This window comes from Sprattus sprattus (assembly GCF_963457725.1).
Source record: "Sprattus sprattus genome assembly, chromosome: 14".
NCBI classification, from domain to species: Eukaryota; Metazoa; Chordata; class Actinopteri; order Clupeiformes; family Clupeidae; genus Sprattus; species Sprattus sprattus.
The window spans coordinates 31,788,269-31,800,630 of record NC_137912.1 but is presented as its reverse complement, the minus strand read 5'-3'; the positions used below and the strand labels follow the sequence as shown (position 1 = coordinate 31,800,630).

General features: G+C 41.0%; 1 protein-coding gene across 5 annotated transcripts in view; it reads right to left on the bottom strand.

The window, feature by feature from the left end:
- kmt2bb (lysine (K)-specific methyltransferase 2Bb) overlaps positions 1 to 12,362 on the bottom strand; it is a 104,636-nt gene that overhangs the window by 43,745 nt on the left and 48,529 nt on the right. For all 5 annotated transcript variants that reach the window (XM_080851058.1, XM_080851059.1, XM_080851060.1 and 2 more), the window contains exons 11-19: positions 12,006 to 12,119; positions 8,961 to 9,074; positions 6,966 to 7,112; positions 6,643 to 6,735; positions 6,185 to 6,302; positions 5,773 to 5,886; positions 4,244 to 4,458; positions 3,419 to 3,520; positions 198 to 308 (exon numbers count right to left, since the gene is read on the bottom strand). In XM_080851058.1, coding sequence (XP_080707184.1) covers positions 198 to 308; positions 3,419 to 3,520; positions 4,244 to 4,458; positions 5,773 to 5,886; positions 6,185 to 6,302; positions 6,643 to 6,735; positions 6,966 to 7,112; positions 8,961 to 9,074; positions 12,006 to 12,119 — 1,128 coding nt within the window. The remainder of the gene's footprint in view (positions 1 to 197; positions 309 to 3,418; positions 3,521 to 4,243; positions 4,459 to 5,772; positions 5,887 to 6,184; positions 6,303 to 6,642; positions 6,736 to 6,965; positions 7,113 to 8,960; positions 9,075 to 12,005; positions 12,120 to 12,362) is intronic.

Genomic DNA, 12,362 nt, shown 5'->3' with positions numbered 1-12,362 from the left:
CTATTCTCTGCTTTCCTCATCATTACCATACGCTGTATTGAAGCTCTTTCAACCAGACAGTGAATGTCGGTAAGTAACCTATGCAACAAAGGTTGTTCCATTTCCATTGTAAACCATGGATATAACAGGAACTTCTACAATGTATGCGTTGATAGAGATTGAGCAAACAAATAATTTTGAAGCATATCAACACCGACCTTTAAATAGTAAGAGCGGGCCAAAGCAGTGGGCCTCTCATCTTCCGGCAGAGATTCTTCTTCCTCCATCTGCTTGCAGATCACTTCTACCACATCCTCATGGAAGGATTTCTGGAAGAAGAAAAAATAAGTTACAATGACATTTCAATATGGAGTTGCATATACAACGTGTGCATGTGCAGAGGTATATATTTATTCCCCATTTCTCTTGTTTGTAAGTCTACAAAGCTAAATATGTTAATTATGTATACAAAAAGTGTACTTCTATTGGCAAAGGTAGCTCCTACACTTACAAATTAGGCCAATAATACACTTCCCAACATCTGCACCAATATCCATCATTTTCTTTCCCATTAAATTGACTTGCATATGAATCCAGTTTGCATAAGCATTAGTCAAAGGGAGGTGGGGAGTAATGCTTGAACACCCAAAGTTCCCACTAATGGTTCTATCAACTCAAACATTAGGCATGTATACATGTGTCAATTTAAGCTGCTTATATCGCGAATAGCCCGTAAGCCGCTTATAATTGCCTCATGTAGCTAACGGAAACATTTACGCCGATGTCTGAGCCAATCGAGAGAGGTAGTCTACGCCGATCGGTGAGCCGCTTAAACAAGGCCGATGTAACATGGGGCTAGTGGTGACAGGTAAGCCGCTTATAGGGAGTGTTATGCGCATGCGTGCCTACGTGGCAGTAGACCACCAGGCTACAGACCGTAAATGTAAATATCAGCAGGAATTAAACAACTGTACTGATATTACATGTACTACTAACATGCCATTCTCAAATTAAAGCCAGTGACATGAGTATGTTGGTGGAGTTAACGATGTGTACCGACAGTTAGCATACCTAGCTAGGTAGCATTACCATTGGATCTGAATAGCAGTTATGCTAAGCTAGCTGGCTATTCCACCACCCGGGCCTCTCCCTACGTTCACTGGATAAAGGTAGAGCGATACGCAGGTCCCATTTCCCATGAGGCTTTGCTACGACCATTCTCCATTAATTTATGAACACAAAATAAATAAATGAAATCGCTGGCCAATTTATATTTGTGGTCATGAAAGTAATTCCGTATTGACAGCAGGTGGAGGAGTGCAGGTAGGCGCAATGGATACGTTTTAAAAGAGAGTGCATCCACATCCACAGAAAACAGACATCGGATTCGAATTCAGCAAAGAGAAACGATAACGACTCGTACCTCCAGTATGGGTTCACTTGGTGGGGCGAGGTAACTTGCCCCACACCAGTATGCTTGCCTGGTCTGCAAGGAGACGTTGGCTAATGCAGCCATGGTGCCCCGGTTGCCAAGGCAGCTGGAGACCAAGCACCCGGCACACCAGAACAGACATTGAATATTGCAAAAAACTTGAAACACAGAATACCACACAGAGCGAACGTATGCTTTCTACCTATTTTTTTTAGTTGCCGAGTTGCTTGCTAAATCCACACACTGAGCAGAATCGTTCATATTACCAGCCTACAAAAAAAATGGTGAAGGTAATGCTAGGGCCAGAAGCAACTAAAAAAATCCCCCTCTCTGATAACACGATCAAACGTTGCATTGATTATATGTCGGAGGACATGGAATCTGTACTGAATGAACTACGGCTAAGGGGGGAATATGCGCTTCAAATAGACGAGCCCACTGATGGTGATGACCTCTGTGTTGCACTGTTCACAATCCCATTAACAAACTCTGCAGTCAGAGACAGTCACATGTGTCCCCTTAAGTTGATAAGTTGTCTGTGGAGTCGAGTATAACTATATTTTTGTGAACTTTATATTGAAGGTTTGTTCCTGATATGTTTTGTTACTGACAGCTAATTTCTCGATTATTACCAATACGTATTTTGGCTGTGATATAGTTGTGACAGGGACAGACGTTGTCTGTTCATATTCTGTTAACTATTTATTCAAAAGTTCTATTAAATTATTTGAATTAAAGAGAGTGGTTCATTTGAATATAACAAAAATTAGATAAACCTCACCTTCTCAATGTAATGCCTATAATAAAAGCAGTTATAGCCTATTCAACATATCACAAGGTTAAATCAAATGGCATAAAGTACAAATATGATACAAGGGAGGTTGAGAGAAAAAAGTTTTAAAAAACATTATTAAAAAAATAGGGGTGCCGTGGATGGAGAGATACATGTTTAGGGGTGCCGTGAGCCAGAAAAGTTTGGGAACCACTGATGTAGAGAGACAATAAGTGTTATATATAGTGGTTGAACTGCTGTTTGAACCGTCGGAGGAGTTGGAGCTTTCCACCGGAGCATGACTTGATTGACATTATTTTTTAACTCAATGGGCCGCTCATGAACTTCACATGGCTGTGCAGGGCAGCCTGCAGGCTGCTTCTCTTGAGCTCATTGGCCGGCTGGCCGGCCAGGAAATCTCCCGGTTGTCCCGATGGCCACTCCGCCCCTGATTTCGACGCAGCGAACGGCTTCGGAAGCTGCCTGTGCACAATGCGGATCCACTTTGATGTTGTTAGTAAACAAAGAAGGTGGGAGCACATCTCCGTCGTCTTTGCGCATGCCAAAGGTAAGGTAAGCGGCTTAAACTTTGGTCCATGTAACCACTTACCAACAAGAGCCGCTTCCCTTAGAATGTTTCACACCTACTTGCGAAGACGATTTCGTCAGAGTGGCTTACAAAAAAGACACATGTATACGCAGCTATTGACAGATTTTACAGATCCCAGAGCTAGAATCCCCAAGAACCATGCCTCCCAAACTTTTCAAAATGTGTCAGTTCATGTTAGGCACATATTCATTGTATTTATAAATAAGGCTAGCTATCCTTTCTAACTTATAGGTTAAACAGTAGGCCATGACCATAGTCTTTCACTTTACTTGGGCATTTCTGTTGGCACAAAACAGATTTTGCTGCTATTGACCAATAGACAATTTATAGTATTTATCTCAGCTTGCAAAATTGCTTTGATACAGTCTTGGTAAGTAGGCTATTGCTTGAGTTAAACATAGAATACATATTATGATGCTACAGGGCTTTTACATTTTTTTACAGTATGAACCATAGATTTCTCTGGTGTTTTCAAAATTAGTTCTGCTATAACGGTTACCATCTATGGTTGTTTTTATTAATTTAAATTTGTATTAGGACTCAAGTCCATTGTGTGAGTTTAATCTGAGTCAGCAGTAATTAGGCTTTATTCTAAAATTGTGTGCCAAATGCCAGACAGACTTACAAGAGTGGTATACAAGCCTTTATCGAATTTCTTCCCAACGGAATTGAGATCACAGACTGCTAGCTTTTCAGAATCACCTTCAGAATCTTGCTGAATGGAGCACTGTGGAACATGAGACAGATAGTATTAACCCACACATACAAACTGAGAAAATGGTCCTCTCTATATGGATTTACTATACACAATGTAAAATTACTATACACAATGTAAAACAAATAAACGGCATACAACAAATAAATATCTTAGAAAGACAAAGTAAAACAAACACCACATAATGAGGTAAAAGAATTGTCAGTAATTCTCAAATGAATGCCCTGTATACAGTAACTCTGGTAAATATCAAAACGCATAAACATTTCTGCATTTAGCCCTTCCATACAAACGGCGTATTCCGACATTAAAAACTATGCTTTTCAAAAATGCTCGCTGAGGTGGATACATTTGAAACTCCGTGTTCGCGTTGTGTTGTGTTTGTGGGAAACAGAGGATTTCAGATACACTGATGTTCAGGCACTGGGGCTACCTTCCGCTCGGGACGCTCGAACATCGAAATAAACATGGAAGGTGAAATGAATAATCTGCTCTGTCTCTACAATTGCCTTCAGTTAGAAGTAGTCATACTAAATTGTACACCAAATCGTTTTGCCTAAGGAGTGGAGAGAAAATGTCAGGTTGTCGAGAGGGAGCCTTCACAAATTGAGTGCCATCTTACTGGGCTAACGCATACTGAGCTAACGCATACTGGGCTAACGCATACTGAGCTAACGCCCACTAATCTAACGCATACTGGGCTAACACGCACAGAGTGCAGTTGAGTGTCTTTACCTGGCTGCATGTGACTAGGTGCTGACTGAGAGTGGAACTCAGCAGACAGGCCAAAACCTTTTCCACTCCGGCTCGGAGCTCCAGCTGGAGCAGGTCCCTCCATCCCACTCCTTCTCCTATCAGGGATCCGTCCAGGCAGGACTGATGAGTGTTGCACGGCTGACAGGAGTATACCACACTTTCTGGCAGATTGGAGAGGATCTCATAAAGGTCATCTAAAAGAGAAGAGCATTGCTGTAGCTCAACAGGTACGGCAACGTGCTAATTAAGGCTGAGAAAAAATCCTTAAAATTAAAAAATGTGATATCTTTCAAATGAAATGACCCGGCCCACATGTTAACATAATGAACACCAACAGCTCCAACACATTTCTCTGCAACATGCAGCTGTTATAATGCATGAAACGTAAAATGACAGCACTGACAATACACACTGTAGGCCTACACATGTTTTAGGGTCAAGTATGCTTACAGATTGTGAAAACAAATCATTCCACTGCAACCAACCGTTAAATATATGAATGAAAAGTTAACTTGCACATAACCCTTGAAACCTACCTACCTGTGCATAATACTGATTATCTTGTGATCCTAGCTAAGTACAGCTACATGTTTCCCAAATGTTTAACACATTGTATTATGTGCAGCCATCGCATCAGTGAATAGGCACATTGCTTTCATACCTTAAGCTGCCTACTAGCTTAATGCTAGTACTTGCTACCACTGGTGGCAATATTTGCAAAAAGAAATCCATAAACTTTCCATTTTTTGTGTTCAGCTATATATCAATTTCTGTCTATGCTACCTTTTGCTATAGAATATATTTGATCTTATTTCATCAACTAAAGAGGCCTTTTTTTTGGTTTGATTTTGTAAGGACCTACAGGAGAGAATCGACCTGAATCAAATCCTAAGGCCAGTGAATATTCACACCTCTAGTGCTAATAACACAAAGGTTAGGGATTCAGGATCCAGGTATCACACTTTCAGTACATGGCAATTTACTGTACACATTGGAAGTCTGACAAATTGAGAATATTTGAAACTGCCTTTAGTTCTTGATAATGATTTAAAAAAATCAATCTTTTGAGTTGACTGTGTTTTATCCGTATTGCTATTTGCAAGTGATCAGACCGAGTTAGTTTGACCTATATGCATTGGTTGCTGTGGTAACAATGTTGGCGTCAGTAACTCCAGTTGGTTCTTTCCAGCGCTGCCTGCACAGAGGTCTCTCCCCCAGAGTGCCAGAAGACTAGGGTTTTGGGCATCTGGCCATGGACTGCTGTTCACCACTCCTCCAAGAATCCCCATGGTGCTCTCAAACAGTATAGAAGAATTTAAGCACTCTATATCAGTTCTTTGGCGTTCTGCTAGTATGCATTCCAGCACTCTCGTTCCTCTAGATTTGACAAAGTGTATTTCGCTTCAGAGTGATGCACCTGTAGAAATCCGCTTTCTTGGCATCTTAAAAAAAAAATCGGATTTTGGTTGGCAGTGTGAAGAAAGTCAAAATAAGTCTTTAAGACTCACCTGTTAAGCCTTCACATTTGGCATGGACCCAGTGGTTGCAGGTAGCACACTGCATCATCTGGCTTTCATAGTCATTGTCCTCATAGCACTTAAAGCAGATTGTGCAGTAGTTACCTAAGCCCACAGAAGGGTTGGAAAAAGACCGTTATTAAGGGTGCTGATCAAAGATCATTCAAGATGATCTCAACTCCAAAACCTAAGAGCAAAGAATTTAATGATAACTCATTCAAGACCAACTTAAGGAGCAAATTATTTTGTTTATTTTTCTGGAACTCCATTCTAAAGGCTCTAATGTTAAGAATATGCCCTTTACACACAGCTCAACCCGAGCTATGAAACTGGATATCAGAGGATCTTCCATGAAGCAGCCGTTCAGTTCAAATGGTAAATGTTGCAGAGCAGATGATCTTACCCTGGGAATTGAGTTTGGTGCAGTCAGGGCAAAGGCCCTTGTCATGATTCCACTCCGTGTCCCAGCTCTTCCCCGGGGTCACGCCACAGCTCTTGCACCTGATGCAGCTCATGCACACCTGGCCAACAGATGAGCAGAGCATCACCTACAGTGTTCTACTGCAAAGTACTGCATGTGTTGTTGAGAGGACGCTGGATCCTCACAATTCATGCTGAATATCCAGGATATTTTAAATGGCATAACTACATTAAAGATGTGCAAAAAGGAACTTTACTGCTACAGATCGATCATAACACCTTCATGACAGATGGACCAGTTTTAGGGGACATCAAAGTTATATTAAAAGGAAATAGCATTCACAAGCCAAGTCTCTGTTTCAACCAATTGTACTTCTAGATGCTTCTAGTAGCCATTGTTTTCTGTAGTGTGTAGTCTACTGTAGTCAGCATGTGACTTACCCATGTCTTCTTGCGTTTGTTGGGTTTGGGGTAGTTAGGGCCTAAGCAGGAGGGGTGGTAGCTGTTCTGACAGCGCTCACACTCTAGCAGAGGCTGTTCAATACAAACACTCAATTACACCCTAATTCAGCTTGGGCAAGGACTGACATAACAGAGGGGTAATTCAGAGTGAGGTTGACAAATGCTTTGGTAAGTCATAAAAACATTCTTGAAACTGATGAATTTACCCAGATGAAATATCTGCCACTGCTATTTAATTTAGAGAAATTGATTATTCTGACACAGTTAGAACAAAAATGAATGTGCACATATTATGCTAGTACCTTTGAAGGTTTGCTTTTATGTCCACAAACATGGCAGGACCTACACCGGCGACAACACCAATTCTCTTTATTCTCCTCAGATGGGCGTTCCGTAGGATCAAGGCAGAAGTGATGGAATGGTTCACAGCACACTTGGCAGTACAGCATCTGCATACCAGTCAATCTTTAGTATTACTGCATTGTTACATGGGTTGAGTGACACATATTACAAATAGAGAAACAAAACTAATTTTGCTTGTTCAAACCAACAAGACCACTCCATGAAATCTACATAGGGTGCGATCCACAGTATGCTTTTCTCACTTGTCAACATAGTTTTGTTCTAATGGCTTTACTTTACTATTCTACTGAAATAAATGTTTACTGACCACATTTCTCTCTTTATAGCGTGACCTTTAGAGCATTTGCATATCTGCATTTGCAGGGACTACCCCTTGTAATATTAACCTTACGGGCACACTGTATACTCACTCCCCCTTGTAATATTAACCTTACGGGCACACAGTATACTCACTCCCCCTTGTAATATTGACCTTACAGGCACACAGTATACTCACTCCCCCTTGTAATATTAACCTTACGGGCACACAGTATACTCACTCCCCCTTGTAATATTAACCTTACAGGCACACTGTATACTCACTCCCCCTTGTAATATTAACCTTACGGGCACACAGTATACTCACTCCCCCTTGTAATATTAACCTTATGGGCACACAGTATACTCACTCCCCCTTGTTATATTAACCTTACGGGCACACAGTATACTCACTCCCCCTTGTAATATTAACCTTACGGGCACACAGTATACTCACTCCCCCTTGTAATATTGACCTTACAGGCACACTGTATACTCACTCCCCCTTGTAATATTAACCTTACGGGCACACAGTATACTCACTCCCCCTTGTAATATTAACCTTATGGGCACACAGTATACTCACTCCCCCTTGTTATATTAACCTTACGGGCACACAGTATACTCACTCCCCCTTGTAATATTAACCTTACGGGCACACAGTATACTCACTCCCCCTTGTAATATTAACCTTATGGGCACACAGTATACTCACTCCCCCTTGTTATATTAACCTTACGGGCACACAGTATACTCACTCCCCCTTGTAATATTAACCTTACGGGCACACTGTACTGTATACTCACTCTCCCTTGTTATAATAACCTTACGGGCACACTGTATACTCACTAAGCTGTTCTACAACACTCAAATGCTCTCTTCCCATTGTATCCACTATTCATTTTGTGTGTATCATGTATATATCATCTTTATGTTTGAATGTATTGTGCACGTTTGCCACATATAGTAGCATGCTTATCCTGATATGTGTATGAATGAATCTGCCATGTCTCTGATTCTCTCCTCACTTCCCTTCTGTTAACTGAAATGGATGAAACATCTTCAGCACCTTCCCCCTCTATCACCTTTCATGCTCAAGGAGACAGAAGAGACCATGTGTCACAGCTTAGTCTGAGCAACTTAACTAAACTTCAACCCTAGTTTGAGAAAACTCCAAACCATGCTTTTTTTTTGCCCTTTCCCCAAAACTCCAATATTGTTTATCCATCATTCCCCTAGCCTATTTAGTCTGCAAAACACATTCCCAGAGGGAGGCCCACAAGTAGAGGTGAGAAAGGTGAGCAAGGTAACTTCAGAAGAACTAAACTTTATATTGCCCCCTTGAGGTCTCCCAAAGCTAGTCTTCAAGACTAAATTAAACAGAATGCCAACTGAATGAATTGGAAATCATTAATATGTGGCGTGTAATATTGATGCTGGCTAACTTTAATACATCAAAATATACTGAGATATATCTTTTATGACATTCATAGTGAAAACTAATCAAGAAGAATCAGAAACAGGAATACTTATCATTACAGTACACTGGACAAATGCTAATAATAAATAAACTAATAATAAGTGTGCCATTTGGAAAGGCTATGAGCACTCTAGGGCAGTAAATGAAGTGCACTCACCTCATGCTGGCCTTGACTGGCACACAAGAGACACACATGCTGTGGCACCAGAGACACGGAGGTCAGTATGCTCAGGCCTCCCGTCTGCCACACATTGTCTAAGGTACAGTCCTCCTGGGAGGGGGGAGAGAACATGTTTGATATACAAGTAAATGCCTTTTAGAAGGTTGTTTAGCCTTTTTCACTCTGGCAGGGGACTGCCAATGGAAACTAGCCTTTTGGCTACAATTGGGTGCATTCACATTTGAATGTTTATTAATGTACACTGTCCCTCTTAATCAAATAAACAAACTGAAACTGAAACACACAACATGACTGGCATTCTGTTTCTACAGAAACTGAAATCCCTACTTTAAACTTAAACAGTCATTTTCTACAGTTTCCTTAGCGTCAGTGAGGTGAACAGACACCGTCTACCCCTTTACAGGTTGGCAGACACTTATCACACCATTATGAGTGCATCAGTGGTGAAAACAAGCGCTTTACTTCCACGCAGATGCTTGCACCTTAAGTTTCAATTGTATAACCATTTAGCAGTTGCTGGTTGTAGCGTTCTTACTGTGCGAATCCATACCAGTGACATGAGCGACGCGATTTCTGACATTTCATGCATTTCAACGGGAGCCAGTCCATTGTGACGTAGACCAGCGATCTGGGCGACGCGACCGCTGGAAACTCGAACATGTTGAAACTTATGCAAATGAGGAGCGATTTTTCCTGGCGGCGGCCAATGAGATTGTTTGGTGTCGTCTTTGACGGTTTGAAAATTGTAGGACTGCATGCTAGTTCCACACGCCTCACCACGCCCACTCAAAGCGATGGAAGCGATGGAATTTGGTCGCGTCGCTGGTATGGATTCGCACTGTTAGTCAATACCAGACTGATTTTGATAGTTTTTGATCGATTCCCCCCCCAATTTTTTGTTCTATGGTTACATATGATTAAAAGTTACTTCAACAGTTAGTTGTATCTGGTAGTTGATGAGTGCTTCAGGCTTGTACGCAGCACAGGCAAAGAAACCTGCTCTAATCTGAATGAGTTCCATTGTGGCAGACATGGGAGACTATAAAAGTGTTATACAGCTTAACCCACACTAGTTCAAAGACTATATTTAATATGGGTTTGGCTTTCAATTTTGGGTATTTTCCTATTTACACACAAAATATGTGTGCACTTTAAATCTTCTGAGTTCATTGAATCCCAAATATGTGTGCACTTTCAATCTCCTTTTGAAGTGTGTACTTTTTATCATCTTCTGAGATAATTCATACCCATTATATGATTGTGAGACATGGCTGTTCTCTTATCATACTGTATTTAGTCTTTGGTCACATGGGACTTCAGATATTTAGAGAAATTGTACAAAATAGCTTGTTAGCATGAAGGAATTTGTATAGTCTTATATATTAATTTATGGTTATACATCTAAATAGACAATACCAATATTGACTGGTATTAACTAATGTTAGGCATAAGGTAAGATTTATATTTTTTTATGGAGACTTTTCCCATGTTTTTCCTTTTTCCCTTTCCCATATGACACCTCAATACAACATTTTTTAAATAAATAAAACAAAGGAGGTATTACACAATCGATATATATGTTTACTTAAAATATATAAATATACTTGTTAAAATCAACATTTGAATTCCGCGCCACTGAGCTATCAACTTCGCAAGTAACTCACTTCCGCCCCGCGTTATAAAAGGGAAATGACGGCAATGGCGGGACTCTTTTGAAATTGGTCACACTTGTCAACAAGGTCTAAGTCGACCGGCCCACCACCAGCTCACAACGAGCCCATCTGGCCCAAGTTACGTTCACTGTACAAAGGCAGAGCGATACGCAGGTGCCATTTCCCATGAGGCTTTGCTTTGACCATTCTACATGAATTTTTGAACAAAAAAAAAAAATTTAAATCGCTGGCCAATTTATATTTGTGGTCATGAAAGTTATATAACGTCTGAATAACAAGAATTAGATCAAGATAGGAGGTTAAACAAAAATCAGAAGGCTGGATTAATGAAAGTGAGTTCGGCACCCACCATAAGTGAGAAGAAGATCGACAACTAGTGTTATATATATTGGTTGGACTACATCAGAGTTTAGCTGTTGGAGTTCATGGCAAATTTTACAGGAGCACGATTTGATTGACATTTATTTTAACTCAATGGGCCGCTCATGAACTTTCCACGGCTGCGTGCAGTCTTCAGGCTGCTTCTCGTGAGCTTATTGACCTGCCGGGAAGACCGGGCAATCTCCCAGTCGTCCCGATGGCCACTCCACCTCTGCACATTGTCATCGTTTTCAGACCTCGCCTCTTCTGCTGGCTCGTCATCCAGATAGGGCTCGAATCGGTACGGCTCAATGCCCACAATCTCGTGTACTAACTGATCCGGATCATAGTCTTCCTCAATTTCTGAATCTTCGCTCCAGTCTTCACCCTCCATCACTAGTTCTAGAATGAAGTCTACCGACGCTGACGTCAAGGGACCACCTGACAGATTTCAGGTAAGCCGGCAACTGTTTTACGATAAGAGTTGCGAAAACCACACTTTGAAACTCCGTACAAACTTCATTTTTCAATCTTCGGGTTTAAACATGACTTCAAAGTACTACGTTTTATGTATAGTTTTGATACTTATATGCCTTTTACCTTTTTTTAAGGTGTCATACGCACTTTAAGCTTAGTTCCTTTACAATTCAATGCATGTTTCAAGGATGATGTATGGCTAGATTAACTAACATCATCAAAAATACATTGATCGGAATGTTGACTAATTCCCCATTGAATACGATGGAAAAGTCTCCATAAACAAGTATAATATTTGATATTAAGCCAGACAACAGACAACTCTATGTCAATATGAGCAATGCGCCATATCTTCATGTCAACTCCTACTTTTAAGCCATACTTCTTTAGAAAGCATTAGTCCCATGTGACCAAACACAAAATGAAGTATGTTAAAATGAACCCTGCTTTAATGGGTTAATGTGAGGCATGAAAAAAACAGAACATTACTGAACTGACTGTAGCATATTACCTTGAAGTCGACTCTGATCTTGTGTGTGGGTTCTGATGAGGGCTCCCTCTCGAACTGATTAAAGCCATTGGCCAGGGCTGCCAGGACGCTGGGGGGAGTCTGCTCCAGAGGGCCCTGCACAAGGCAGAAAGAATCACACACACTCTCACCCTTCCAGCGATAGTGGCTAGTCCAACAGAGCAAGAAAAGTGTGGTATAGAGAACGTTTCAGACCCTGAACCAACTGTTGAAAATGAGCTATGTTCACACTGCAGGAAAGTCAGATGTTTTGAGTAATAACATGGGCTCTATCCAGAGATCCCCAACCTATCTGCTGCAAACCAGCCAAGGCGTACAAATATCGTCTCTTGCATTTGA